Below are 13,974 nucleotides of genomic sequence, written 5' to 3' on the forward strand. Positions count from 1 at the left end.
GGTTTTCTCAATTTCCGCTCACGAGACCTGCGGAGGGGGGGCGGAGCGTAGCTATTCACGTGATCAAAATAATAATGTTACGTCAACAAACCAACCATAAAGTTTAGTGTCGACCATTGTTGCTGCAACGAAAGAAGAAATTGGAAGAGATTTTGGCCCCTAGGACCGGCAGAATGTCGTCTCCATCGCCTGGAAAGAGACGAATGGACACCGATGTTATAAAACTGTATCCTTTCCCGGGTTTGTGCGTAATTTTAGGGTGATTCGTTGTGTTTTCGTAGGCAAAGTCGCGAGCCAAAATGGCGCTCGCCTGCTGATCGTTTCTTATGTGATTGCTACGTTCAACGATTATTCCTTGACGACGTTGTTATTAGAATTGAAAGCAAGCACGAAGTGACGATACTTAATGGATTGAACGAGTTTATTGTAAAGTTCTTTGGTCCTAGTGGATGTAAGTGCGAGCATATTTCCATGTGTTGTTATCGATTGCGAACTTTATACCCCTGCGTTTGCCACATTTGTTTTGCCTTACATCAGTTGCAAAGGGGGACTATTGTGGGCAGAAATCTGCCGAAATAACCAGCGACATTAGATAATTCTGTCCAAAGAGTGTCGTTTTAAACCTACCAAAAGGTCCTATTTCCTTCCCAACCAATGTTAATCTTGCCATTATAAATTATAAATCGATATCGATGGAGGACATTTTTTGACGAAATAAATTTCGAAAGTGACATCGGAACCGACAAGTACTGAAAACATTCAATACAGATCTGGATATAACTCGATCTGGATATATCGAATGAATTCACTGATAAGTAAATGATGTAAGCTAAGAGGCAGCGAGCACCGATTTTAACATTAGCTGCGGCCAGATTGTTTGTTGTTGTCGGAAAATTTTAAAAATGCCATGTTAGTGTGGAATTCATTGAAGATATTTGCATTTTCGTTGGCTGTGACACACAGCTGATTCGATGTTTTGCTAGCCACGGAAAGTAATTTAATATTTTAGAATATCACTGTGTTTCTGATAATGCCACAGCTTATATTTTAAATTCCGGCTATTTAATACTTGATGTTCCGAGTGGGTAAGTCTGAAGAGCTTTTAAAGGGTTTAGCTTTATACATGCAAAATATGGCTTTTTGTTTTATGTCCATATGTTGTGTTGCTGATATGATTTAAAATTTGAAGATGGCTCCCACAATTATAGTTTTAAATGCTGATTTACAGTAAAAATTATGTGAATATTTTGTTATTTTGAAGAATTAGAGCCAAAATTACACATTTATGGACAACAAATTTCCCTCCTGCAAACATTGTGGTAAATGTATTTTCATTTCATGTGTGATGGTTTGGAACAGCATTTGAATATCAATCCATAATAGCTTTGTGAAAAAACTTAGTTTCATTACTTTTAAAAACAACAGAGACACCTAGCTAAAAATGAAATAAATGCCTGCTTTGATCTTCTCCGATAGCCTAGAGCTAAGGCAAATGATTTCCATTTTTATCTTTTTGTGGCAAATAGCAACTAATCAAACAAGTCACCCTGCAGACCACTGTAACCTGTCAATAATCCTTCAGCTACATGTAATTTATACCTAAAATTAGTCACATAGAGTTAGATCTGCCCTAGAAAATAAAATTATTAAAAAATATTAGTTGTAATTGTTGGAAAAATTAGCAACATAGATCTATGCAAATTAGAGTTCTTTTTGAGCTGCAAATCTAGAAAACTAAATATTGAAGGTTATTGTTTTAAAAAACAAGATTCATACAAAAATGGCTACATTTCCATGTAGTCATACAAAACCCTTGCCAAATGTTGCATTTATTCTTAACTGCATGCCTCAAGTATTGCATACAGCTACATGTACAAAGCAGAAAAAGCTTGCATGTGATAAAAATGCATACAAAGTATTAGGCTAGGAAAGAGAGACATACAGAACAAGTTGAAAAGTTATCCATGTACATACTTGTATCACTTGTCACAACATGTCTGTGTACGTGATATATTATCACTTAGATATATCTTGCCATGCAGACACTGGTGAATAAATTATATTAATCATTGCTCAAGGCTTGTTTTTCAAGTGACAAAGTATTCTTGATTGCACTGTTTGAAAAAGGTGAAGAAAACAATAAATTTCAAGTAATAAGAAGGTGATAAAATTAATTTGCTTGATCGTGATGAACCAGCAATGTGTGCTTTTAATTGTAAGAAATTATTTCTCAAAATGAAAACACACATTGTCTGTCAGGCTGAATGTGACCATAACAAACTGACGTGAGGACATAGAGACATATTGGAACTCCTAAAGTCCAATTTCATCATTCATGTTATTGTATATACAGACTTCCCAATCCACATCAGAAACGTTAATCCCAGGTGATCAATACATTCAATGTTCAAAATTAACGTAGAGAAAACTGGAGACTGTTTCCATAAAACTGAGTGTTAAATTTCAAGTGCATATTTTTTTGGCAGCGCTTTACGAGGGAGGAGTTTGGAAAGTCAGGGTTGATTTACCAGAAAAATATCCATTCAAATCACCTTCCATAGGTAAGTGCATTGTTGTCATGATCAAAATGTATTATGTAATTTATTTACCCACGTGACTTGGAAGAGCTCAGGAGCTTGTTAAGACATATACGTGCATCCAAGATCGAATTGGAATTTGGAGTGTTGGTTTTTGTCAGTGGAGGGAGGAAAACCGGAGAACCCGGAGAAAAACCCTCGGAGCAAGGACGAGAAGTTCCAACAACAAACTCAACCCACATATGACACCGAGTCTAGGAATCGAACCCAGTGGGAGGCGAGCTCTCTCACCACTGTGCCACCCCTGCTTCACTTGGCCAAAAAAATGCACACTTTAACCTCCAAGGGAAATGAACAATGTGAACAACGTTTTTGTAAATAATTTTATTTTGCTATCTTATGTTCAAGGTTTCATCAACAAGATTTTCCATCCAAACATAGATGAAGCGTAAGTGTATGAATTAAATTCTGATCACTTTTTCTTTCTACGGGATGGTACAACAAGCGATATATAACTTTTAATAATAATTATACTCATGCATTCATTCGTAAAGTCTTGAGAATTTGAATAGGCCATTTCCAAGTTACCTTTTGCCTCTGTTTCAAAACAAGTCTATGTTCGAAACCATTCGCATGTCATTCACAAGTCACATCAAACTCATTTTTATATGGTTTTGCATGTAGACTTGTTTTCGAAAATAAGGCATTGGGTAACTCGGAAATGGCCTATTACATAATGCTCAAAATTTAAGGTTGAGACATCATATTTTTGATTCAGTGCTGACTGGTTGCGTTGCAGTCTCATATTCACATTAAAATGTGTTATTGCGGTTGCCAGTCTGAGCATTAAATTACAACGTCTTATTGAGAATATAAACATGCAGGGTTGATAAGGATTGTTGCTAAGAAATGTTTTCACTTACAAGCGTGGCCTCAACAATAAGACTTACACCTGTAAGTTACAGAACTGTAAAAGAATTTCAATTACCTCTGCAGTTCTGGTACAGTATGCCTTGACGTGATTAACCAGGCATGGACTGCTCTATATGGTAAGTAAACGTTGCCCTTATTAGTAATTATTAGAACTTGAACCTTATTAGTAATTATTAGAACTTGGAGTAATTATTAGAACTTGATTTTTGCTTTAAAAAACTGCTTATCATTTATTTATAATAAATAATATTGTCTACCAAAACAATACACTCTGCCCCTTGTTTGTGGAAGGCACGGTGGACCTAAGGGTTAACGCAGCGGACTCCGGATCAAGCGATCCAGGTTCAAGATCTGGCCGGGGCACTGCATTATATTCTTGGGCAAGACACTTTTCTCTTATAGTGCCTCTCTCCACCCAGGTGTATAAATGGGTACCGGCGAATAAACTACTGCGGGTAACACTTCGATGGACTAGCATCCCACCAAGGGGGGAGTAGAAATACTCCTAGTCGCTTTATGCTACAGAAACCGGGATATGACCCAGCCTGATGGGCCACTTGGCTCAAACACAGACTTTACCTTTCCTGCACCTTGTTTAGTGGTAATCAACTTGGCTAATTGTCTTGTTGAGTTATTGCTCATAGAAAGCTCAGGCTCAATAAAAAAAGAACTCATCATAAACAAATCTTATTCATTGTTTCAGATTTGTCAAATATCTTTGAGTCATTTCTTCCTCAACTTCTGTCTTATCCAAACCCTGTGGATCCTTTAAATGGAGATGCAGCTGCCCTCTATCTTCACAAACCAGAACAGTACAAGACAAAAATTCAAGGTATGTGCCCTATAAGGGATAGCATTTACACTCCATGCTATGATTTGATTGTCAGGCCCATTTGTCAGCCATGATATTTAAATCAGGAGGCGAATTTCCATGTGTGAATGGCGATCTGGTGTGCCTGTGACTTTAATCAGTGACAAGATTTAGAAGATCTTCCTGCAAAAGAATTGATGCAAAAAAATTATATCTGCAGTACTTTGATTGAAAACAAACAAACTTATTAATTTAGAACCTGCATTTTGTTTTCCAAATGTTGTATAAAAAAGGCTTGACCATAAAAAAAATTAATACATTTACATTGTCTGCACTGTACATTTACCAATTATTAAAATAAATAATTGACTTATCAAGATTCTTTACCAAGACAGACAGACAGATGGACTATTTTGAAAACGTAAAAATTCTGATGAGTCTCCAAGGATCAGGGAAAAAATTGCTGTGAGGCTGAGAAATACATGAACATGCAATTAACTTAGTGATTTCTGAACTTTTGGTCCCTGAGCAACAGAATCAAGTGGTTAAATATAATTTATAGGGACAACCCCGGTATAATATAACATTTCTCACCCCTCCTTTTGGTCAGGCCCCTAAAAGAGGGGACGAATGCATGGTTACCAGCAGATTATTATAAGTTACAGGTTGTGCTGATGTGGTGTGCTACTCATTAAATAAATTCATTGTTACCAGAATATATTAAAAAATACGCGACAGAAGAAGCGCTCAAAGACCAGGAAGAGATGTCATCATCAAGTGAAAGTTCCATAAGTGACTATTCAGAAGACGAAGCGCAAGACATGGAGCTCTGACACGAGAAGAGATAATTTTTATACCTTAGGCCAACAAATATACATATATTGTAGGAATGATCAATCATTTGGTTAAAGTTTTGGTATCTTCTGATAAACATAATTTTTTTTAAAAAAAATTCTTAAACCTGCTAATATTTTTACAGAAATGTAGGTTACTAACATGAACTTTAGCGTTGGTTTGTAATTTTATTTATTATACCCTTTGTGCAGTAAATTTATTTTTAAGTGCTTCTCTGCTATTTTCCTGTGTACATCAGAAGGAGGTGTTGAGTACTAACTTGACAAACAGGTTTAACAATCAGGTTGAACTTGAATTTCTTTTTTAGAGCTTAGGGTTTCTATATTTAAAATACTCCACTAACATGATAAAAGCAAATTCTTTGAAATTAACAGGCTGTTTGTTTTGGTTTTTGGTCATTGGCCTTAACTAGTATTAAATATTTATTTTCAACAACAATGCTCAAAACTCCAAAACATAAGTAGTTGAGGGTGAAACTATTAAATTTTCTTTTTCTTTATAAAACATTTTCGTGTATTGCAAGATATTCTTGTTAGTAACTACATACTATGAGCTTGGTAAGAGTTGGTGATAACTTATAGCAATACACTTTTGGGAGCATACATGTGCTTCAGTTGAATTTTCTTAGCTATTTTTTCATTCAGAAATGGAGTACAAACATGATTTTTTTCGGGGGTGGAGGGAGATTGTTTTCATAGTACTTTTGAATCTTCCATAAGCAGTCAAGCTTGGGACAAGAATCCATCCATTCAGGCGAGCTGACCACTTATGAGAGGTTAAAAGTGCAGTGTTTGTATGTGGCTGGGACCATGAATGAGTGTCCGCACACCAGAGGTGTGCCCTTGAAGTGGATGTTCTTTTGTACATTATTGTGATTTTTTTTATTTCTGTTTATCTTTTTCCTATTCTACATTACTTACTAATATTTATACTAGAGGACATTTTTGAAATACTTGCTCCATTTTGAGAGTTGATCAAAAAGTAACCCTTATCACATTTTATGAATTTTGTTTTCATCGCAGAATATTTACTCTTTTCTGGAACTGACCGAATAAAACAAACACATTTTTAGTTCTAAACTTTTCCTTCAGTTTTGCTCCATTAAAAGCTTGCTACTGAAGATACCAAAACTTAACCAATTAATATTAATATTGTATAAATATTAATCCGACTTAACACTGTAAATTTGTGCCTGAAAATAATATTTTGAAGACCTTAGAAATGGCCGCCCTGATTCTCAACATCTAGAAAAAAGACGTTACTTTGAAGTCAAAGTAAAATATGTATTTTTCTGATAATTGCTAACAAAAATGGGTAGAAATAAGATTAATGCTTTTTTTTATAGAACACGTTTTGTTTTTATCTACAAAATAAACTACAAACTAACTCAAAAGGTTTAGTCTATAATTTTTAAGTGCGTTTGAATGAAATCCGTGAATATCTCTTTTTGGTTTTTCTACCTAATTAAACTAATTATATTTAAATTTCTTCGATGTAAAGATAATTCTATACTAAGAAATTTTGGGCATAACTTTGCCCATGAAATTTGAACATTTCATTCATCTTGCTCTGTAGACATTAAATATAAAACACAAACTTCTTACACTAGATAGTTTGCAATAACGGTTTTATCCGATATTATTTGCAGCAAATTTTCTTGGTAAAGGCAGAAAGAAATACATGTAGTAGATGTCATTGGGGCGGCCATTTCCAGACGGGGTCTATTCTAAGGACATTGCGGGGAAAAGTTAATATGTAGCTTTAAGACTTCGGTCTTGTGTTAACATAAATATAACATTTACCCCACAATGTTCAGGAATATATTGTAATATTTGTACAAAGAGTTCGGGGAACGTATTCTAATGTCCTTTGTATAGGCGATTATATATTAATTAAATTGTTCAACACAATTTAGCAATGATAAGCAAATGTCCCGATTGTGATAGTTGTGTAATTTTTAATTGCATGTCAGTATGTCTGATTGATGATCATGATAAGCAAGGATGTAGTGAAATTTCAATATTTTGATTATTCTTAATCTTTGTAAAATTGTACATTGATATGTCGTATTATCAACACTTTTATTAATAACAATAATATTGAGGAGGATAAACGGCTTTGCTTGGTATTATATAATGAAGGTTAACCGTAACCAAATTTCGTAGACAAAATTCTCTGTTCTGTGCTGCAAAGTTAAGAGGTTTACCCTAAGAAAAGAACAGAGAGTTTTGTTTGGGATTATTACTAAAAGGTCTTTTGCGCCAAATTTTATTTTCACTTTGCAGTTTCTATTTAAAACCCCTAAATGAAAGGCGTAAGGTAGGGCTTGAATTGTTTGCCTCGTAGATTAATCAAACCTTCTATGAAGTCTACCCGTGTAATGTTACGTTCGGAACAATGGCTGCAGCTTTGCCGACTGAACAAACTTCCTGATACCGATATACGTAACGAACTTCTCGACAAATAACGAACTTGCCGAAACGTAACGAAATTTCCGTTACGTAAGATTAACGAGTGTTGGGACCTTTCCAATACTAACCACACTTGGTGCAAAAGACCTACAGGACCTGGTTGCTCAAAGCACGTGCACGCTTATCTAGGATTTATTAGCTTATTTAATTACAATCTTTGACAAAAGTAGTTGACACATTGATTTCGCTCTGCTGATTTTTATGGCAAATTTACCACTAGTTTTTAAATTTCTTGACTGTCTGCTAAAATACCCCCCCCCCCCTCCCCCCATCCAAAATTGTAGCAAAGGGCTCTTAGAAACAAACAACAACATTGATAGGGGGGATGGGGGTTGGAAAAGTGGGGCAAAAGGATGAAATTAGTCCAAATAACAATAAAATTGGGCCTAAATTGATAATGTGTCAACACTTTTGTCAATGATTGTAGTTTTCAAACCATACCAATGATAGATTTTATAAAATGTTTTGTTTCGTTTTGACGTGTTCAATATACCTTCTACTGTAATCGTATAAATTTTTACTTGACATCCCGCAACAGCGCCGAAAGGCTTTTGAAGAACCAGGCCTTGTTTTCAAATGGTTAAACGTGCTTGTATGCTGAAAAACAAAAGCTTCAATAAAATGGAATGTGAGATGATTCTGTGCTGACCGTTTAGTTCATACGCTGGTCTTATTAGGCAATCTCCATGGTAAATAAAGGTGACGGGCCTACACGACTCCTACGTTCGTGACATTTGTAACCTTTGCCGTTTTATGTTGAGTTCGGTCTTTCGACCTTATTTTGCTTTTGACTTCTTTCTGAGGGTACTGTTATTATTCGGAGGCATTATGTATTGTAGAGCCGTAAGATTGTGGCCAAGGAAGTGTCTAGAGGTCATAAGTCCGTGCTATGTAAATTTGAAAACTTTACGCGCAAGTCCTTTACTGTTTTGCGTTTTGTATATGCCACTATATGGTTTAGTTCATCTAAAGACGGGGGTGCTCGTCGTACCTTCAAGGGGGTAAAATCTACGAACTGGTACCGCTTTGGGTACTAAAACCTGACATGTCCTTCGCTAGAGTTGTGGTGCCTTTTAGGTGTGAAAAATGACGTGAATGGTAACGCATTTGTTACTGAAGTAACTTTTATTTCTGAATTGTTAACTTTAAAACAACCATCCAGTCATCAAATTTCTAATATGAAATTATTTGTAGCTGATATAAACATTTCTAAAAAGTTTACAAAGATGTTTTTAAAAAACGTATAAGAAAAATTACATTTTCGGCAACTCTCTGTTGAAGTACTATCCAAAGGAAACAAAAATTGCTTTGAGAAATCGGGCCTAAAATACAGAGAAGTACTATTCAAGGAATACGAAAATTTGTTCGAGAAATCGTTTTTTTTAAGAAACCGAGGGTACGAGAAAAAGTTATGCCTTTGTGAAAGATGAAATATTCAGCATGTCGGGAGCGTAGGACAAAGAAAAAAATCTGAGTCCTTCGGGAGTTGAACCCATGACCTCCCAGTTATGCCTTTGTTTTGCGCCGGGGTGGGGGGCACACCCATATACCGTAGAATTCCGGTTATAAGTCCTGGGCTTATACAACTTCGTAAGGGTTTTTGGGTGGGCTTATAAGCGGAGGGGCTTATATTCGGGAAGGCTTATAAGCGGAAGGAAAAAACATTTCGAAACGAGCCTCGGGAGTGTTGATCGAAATACGTTTTTAAGTTAAAAACGCACAAAAAAGCAACAGTTAGCCGTGTTCAGTACTGTCATCCGGTAGAGGGGGGCTTATATTGTAGACGGAAGAGTCGTTGTTCACACTAAACACAAAGGCCTTTATTGAACGATCAGCGAACGTACTAGATTCGACAACATGGATGACTGCTCGACTACATGTGCTCTCTGATAACCGGTTTCGACCGGTTACGCGACTACGTAATGCTACGTTACGTAAGGGTCACGACGTGTCCCACTACAGTCCACCCCTTCTTGGGTTTTGAGTTTTAACTGGAACAATAGATAACGAGCGATCCGAACAGAGTTTTTAACAAAAACGAAAACAAATGTTTGCTCATGAGTCCACCCCTTCTTGGGTGTTTACTTGTTAAGTTCCTGGAAAAGCTTGACATCTAAGACAAGGAGGTAAGTACCCCCATGTGGTCCGCCTTGTAGCGATAAGTAAGAACATTTGCTAACAAGTCCTTTGAGTTTACCATGTCGGTTAAGAATGTCTCTGGCTTCTGGTAAACTTTGGTAAACTACTTTACAAGCTTCGGAAGCATAACACTGAGGTTTTGATAATGTACTAAGATATTGTCCAAATGAAAGTGCGACCTTGTTTAAATCTGGACTTAGTGTACTAGACACGGGCCGAACTACATTATGTTCTTGCACTGAAGGTGTGGCATTCTGCAAGGGTTGTTCTCGCTCAGTATCAGCGCGGATATCTGTATGAGGATCACCATCAGGAACTACAACAACTTTTTCAATGTTCACTGCTTTAAGTTCTTTGTCTGTTGTTAAGTGCCGTAACTTTAGTAAGTCTTGACGACCGTGAACATGACCAACAACAAGAAAGGGTCCATCATACCTTCTGATAAAGCGGCTAGCTGCTCCTTTGGCAGTTGAACTTGGGGGAGGAAGTCGGACAAAAACTCGTTTTCCATCTGGCACATGAAGATCTCTTGAATTCATGTCATAATATTCTCGCTGAGTTCTTTTTAGATCTGCTTTGATTCTATCAAAGTTCTTTCGTGCCGCAATTGACCGTTTGATGAGCTCTCTGGCATATGAAGACTGGGAGAGAGGTGCAGGTGGCAAATCAAATGAGAGCACCTCTGGAGAGGGAGCATGTCTTCCAAAGACCAGGAAGAAAGGAGTCACGTGATCTGTTCCAGGTATTGGTGAGGTGTTGTGAGCATAGGTTGCAGGTTGTAAGAAGTCTTCCCACAGTTGTTGATTTTTCTCACAGTAAATGCCTAATGCAGAGTTTAACCATCGGTGCACACGCTCCGTAGAGCCATTTAGACGAGGGCGGTAACTTGTGGTGAAAACATGTTCGAGAATAACATTCTGTGGAATATCTGATTGTTTACGTTTGCACTCAACTGCAAGGGTGGTTGTATACAGAGACTGAAGGTCAGGGACAAGCTGTTCCGGAATAGTTTCAGGTGAAGTTGATGTCAGATTACAGACTGATGCATGACAGGAACGAGCAGGAAGAAGTTGATCATTGGCAGCACTTAATTGAAATGGACCACTCAAAACTCTAACACCGGGCTGAATTTCTTGACCGTGAACCCATAAATCTGAGTGGGAGAGTGCCATGAGTGAAGTACCAAGCGTAAGGTAAACAGAGACAAAGTTCAGACCACGATTTAGTTTAGAAGTTCCAGTTGAATGGCCTGGGAATGGAGCTCCTGTGAGTAAACAGGTGACACCAGCATGAGGGTTGTCTTGAGGCGATGCTTCTGTGAGAGGATTCTGGAGAGAACAGGTGATTTTGAAGGACATGCTGGGATGTCGAAAGTGGATGCTTGGGGCAGCGTGATCCACTAAGGCCTGTGTAGAGTGCAAGTGGTTTTCTCCGAAAAGAATGGGCCAGGAAAGACCAGGAACAACTAACATCTGAAATGTGGTTTCTTTGCCATTGTTCCACTGTATTGGAATTTCCATTGTGCCAATGGCGTGCAGCTGAGACTTTGCGTCAGCAACAGAGACAGCAACTGGTTTTTCAAGTGACTGATACTTCAACTGTGGACATTTAGAGGCAACATGATCAGCATGGGAACGACTTACAAGAGACACGGAGCAGCAACTGTCCAGAGGTAGAGGAAGTTTCTTTCCAGCGGAGACAACAGGAGTCCAGAGGATATGGCGCTCTTTGAGTGTACCCCCAGGGTTGGCAACAGCGGGTAAGCCAAATACGACCTGTTCTTGAGTGGAACTGGAAGGAGGAAATTCACTATCCGAGGGTTCGTTCGAGGGTGGGATTCCCGCCATTAGAGATTGGGTTGGCAAGTTCTTGTGGCGAAGAGCTTTACATCCCCATTTGTGACACTGAGAACATTTATGAAGTCTTCCAGCTGAACACTTGTTGTTTGCTTGCTCACAATTCGCAGAAAGAAGCCTGTTAAAGTTGCGGCATATTTCTGGAGGTTTCTTATTCTTCTTGGCTGGTCGCTGAGGACAGTCTCGAGCCGAGTGTTGGGTGTGACCGCAAATCCAACAGGATCGTTGTTGCTGAGATGGCAGATTGTTTTGAAATTGCTCAGGAGTGCTGACTAAGGCAGAACGCTGTGGGGTTTCCTGGAATACTGTCGAAGGCGTAGGCGATTCATTCGCAGAAGTGATGAAGGAATGTTCGATTCGTCGAGCGGCGTCGATGGCTTTTTCGAGCTCTGCTACGTTCTGGGCTTGGAGAATTAAAGGACGAGCGATATGCGGTTGTAGCTTGGAGATAAACTGCGAAGTAACGTAAGTTGGACAGGATTTGTGGAGACTCTCGCCTAGTTTTTCGAGTTGGTGAAGGATATTCTTGTACTTGAAAGCGAATTCGTCGACAGATTCTGAGGGATCTTGTTTCATTGCACTCAATTCAGAAGCCAAACGGCGGCATTTGGAGTCGGTAGGTTCTTGGAATTCTTTTCGTAAACTTGCGAGATACAATTTTAACTGTTCCTCCGGCGGTTTCTCAGCAAAACCCTCTGTACCACGGCAAAACGACAACACTGAACGTGGCCACTCGCCGATGCACTGTTGTTCGAGCAGCGATAGACGTACAGTGACAGGAAACTGAGACGTTTGCTCTTGAAAACGATCTAGGAAATCGCCGATGTCATCTTGTACTTTCGTATCTTGACGGAAAGTAGGTAACTGGAGCGTCGGTAGGCGCAAGGTTGGAGAAGAAATAGCTTGATGTTCAGGCGGGTGAGCTTGTGAAGCAGCGGCCGCAGTGGTTTGTGCAGTGTGAACGGCTTGAATTGCGCCAACAAGTCCCTTGACAACTTCGCTTAAACCGGAAACGACTCCTTGAAGTTCTTCGATAGTAGCTGGCATATTTGAAGCCTCGGGTTTTCCACCACTTTGTAGACGGAAGAGTCGTTGTTCACACTAAACACAAAGGCCTTTATTGAACGATCAGCGAACGTACTAGATTCGACAACATGGATGACTGCTCGACTACATGTGCTCTCTGATAACCGGTTTCGACCGGTTACGCGACTACGTAATGCTACGTTACGTAAGGGTCACGACGTGTCCCACTACAATATCCGGGGGGCGGGGGGTCTTATAACCGGATGAATTTTTTTGTTTCCAGGATGATGGGCCTATAACCGGGGGGGCTTACGGTATGACTAATGAGCTATATAGGTATGTGCCGCTGTGAAGGGTATCATTTTCAAGTAGTTTAGTCTGGGATAGGGTATAGAAATCAGAGAGTTTTGGTCTAGAATATGGTATCATTTTCCGGGAAACTTATCAGTGGTATGAAGAATAAAATTCCAGAATAGGAATAGAAACTCGGAGGAGAAAGAGGCTTTCTTAGACGTAAATAAAATTATTGCGGCATCGTTGTTGACAGATGGCTTTCCATGAAAACACTCGTAGTTATACAGTTCTCAAGAAAAGGCAAGTCTGGGATTTTTGGTGTCTAGTCTAGAATAGAGTCCCCTTTCCGCCCGGGGTTTTGGTGCAGTATAAACCGCCTGTCGTGCGGCTTACACTTCATGGTGCGAAAATTGACAAATCTGCAGTTTGTTTTTTGCGAACAAGTTTTGACGACTGGTTGTGTGGAATACTCGTGGACATTAGCCTGTGTACAGCCGTCCCGCTCCTCTCAAAAAAATCGAGGGGAGCGGGACGGCTGTACACAGGCTAATCATGGGACATTTCTTTTCGGTGATTCAGTTTTCATTGCCAAAGCAGAAGTCGAGAAAAACGTGAATTTCACGGTACATTAAATTTTGCTTTCAGTCCATTCAAACAGTTCTCTTCTTGCTGATTGCAATCGTGCGCCTGCGTTCTTGTGTTTAACAAGATTTGACCCTTTTAAGTTCAGTCTCCCCGGCCTTTTAACCACAGTCATTTTTCAACCATAATAAGTCCAAAATAAGTTCCCTTTTGACCACGGTCATTTTTCAACCATATCAACTCCAAAATGAGTTCCCTTTTTACCAAGGTCATTTTTCAACCGTATCAACTTCAAAATGAGTTCCCTTTTTTCAAGGCCATTTTCAACCATATCAACTCCAAATTGAGTTCCCTTTTTCCAAGGCCATTTTTCAACCACATGATCGAACTACGAAATGTGTTGTACCTCGAGTTATATTTTTCAAATATTTTTTTAATTATACGAGACATTGATTTTAATGGACTACATG

General features: G+C 38.7%; 1 protein-coding gene across 1 annotated transcript; it reads left to right on the forward strand.

Annotated features, from left to right (window-relative positions):
- The first annotated feature begins 90 nt into the window (after positions 1-90).
- Positions 91-8,244, forward strand: LOC144628928 (ubiquitin-conjugating enzyme E2 H). The gene is made up of 7 exons (XM_078487052.1): positions 91-226; positions 375-451; positions 2,487-2,561; positions 2,946-2,985; positions 3,534-3,586; positions 4,174-4,302; positions 4,996-8,244. The coding sequence occupies exons 1-7, from the start codon at positions 174-176 to the stop codon at positions 5,112-5,114; spliced, it is 546 nt and encodes a 181-aa protein (XP_078343178.1). The 5' UTR covers positions 91-173; the 3' UTR covers positions 5,115-8,244.
- Positions 8,245-13,974: the final 5,730 nt, after the last annotated feature.

Source organism: Oculina patagonica, chromosome 10 (genome assembly GCF_052425735.1).
Source record: "Oculina patagonica isolate OP01 chromosome 10, crgOcupat, whole genome shotgun sequence".
In the NCBI taxonomy this organism is placed as follows: domain Eukaryota; kingdom Metazoa; phylum Cnidaria; class Anthozoa; order Scleractinia; family Oculinidae; genus Oculina; species Oculina patagonica.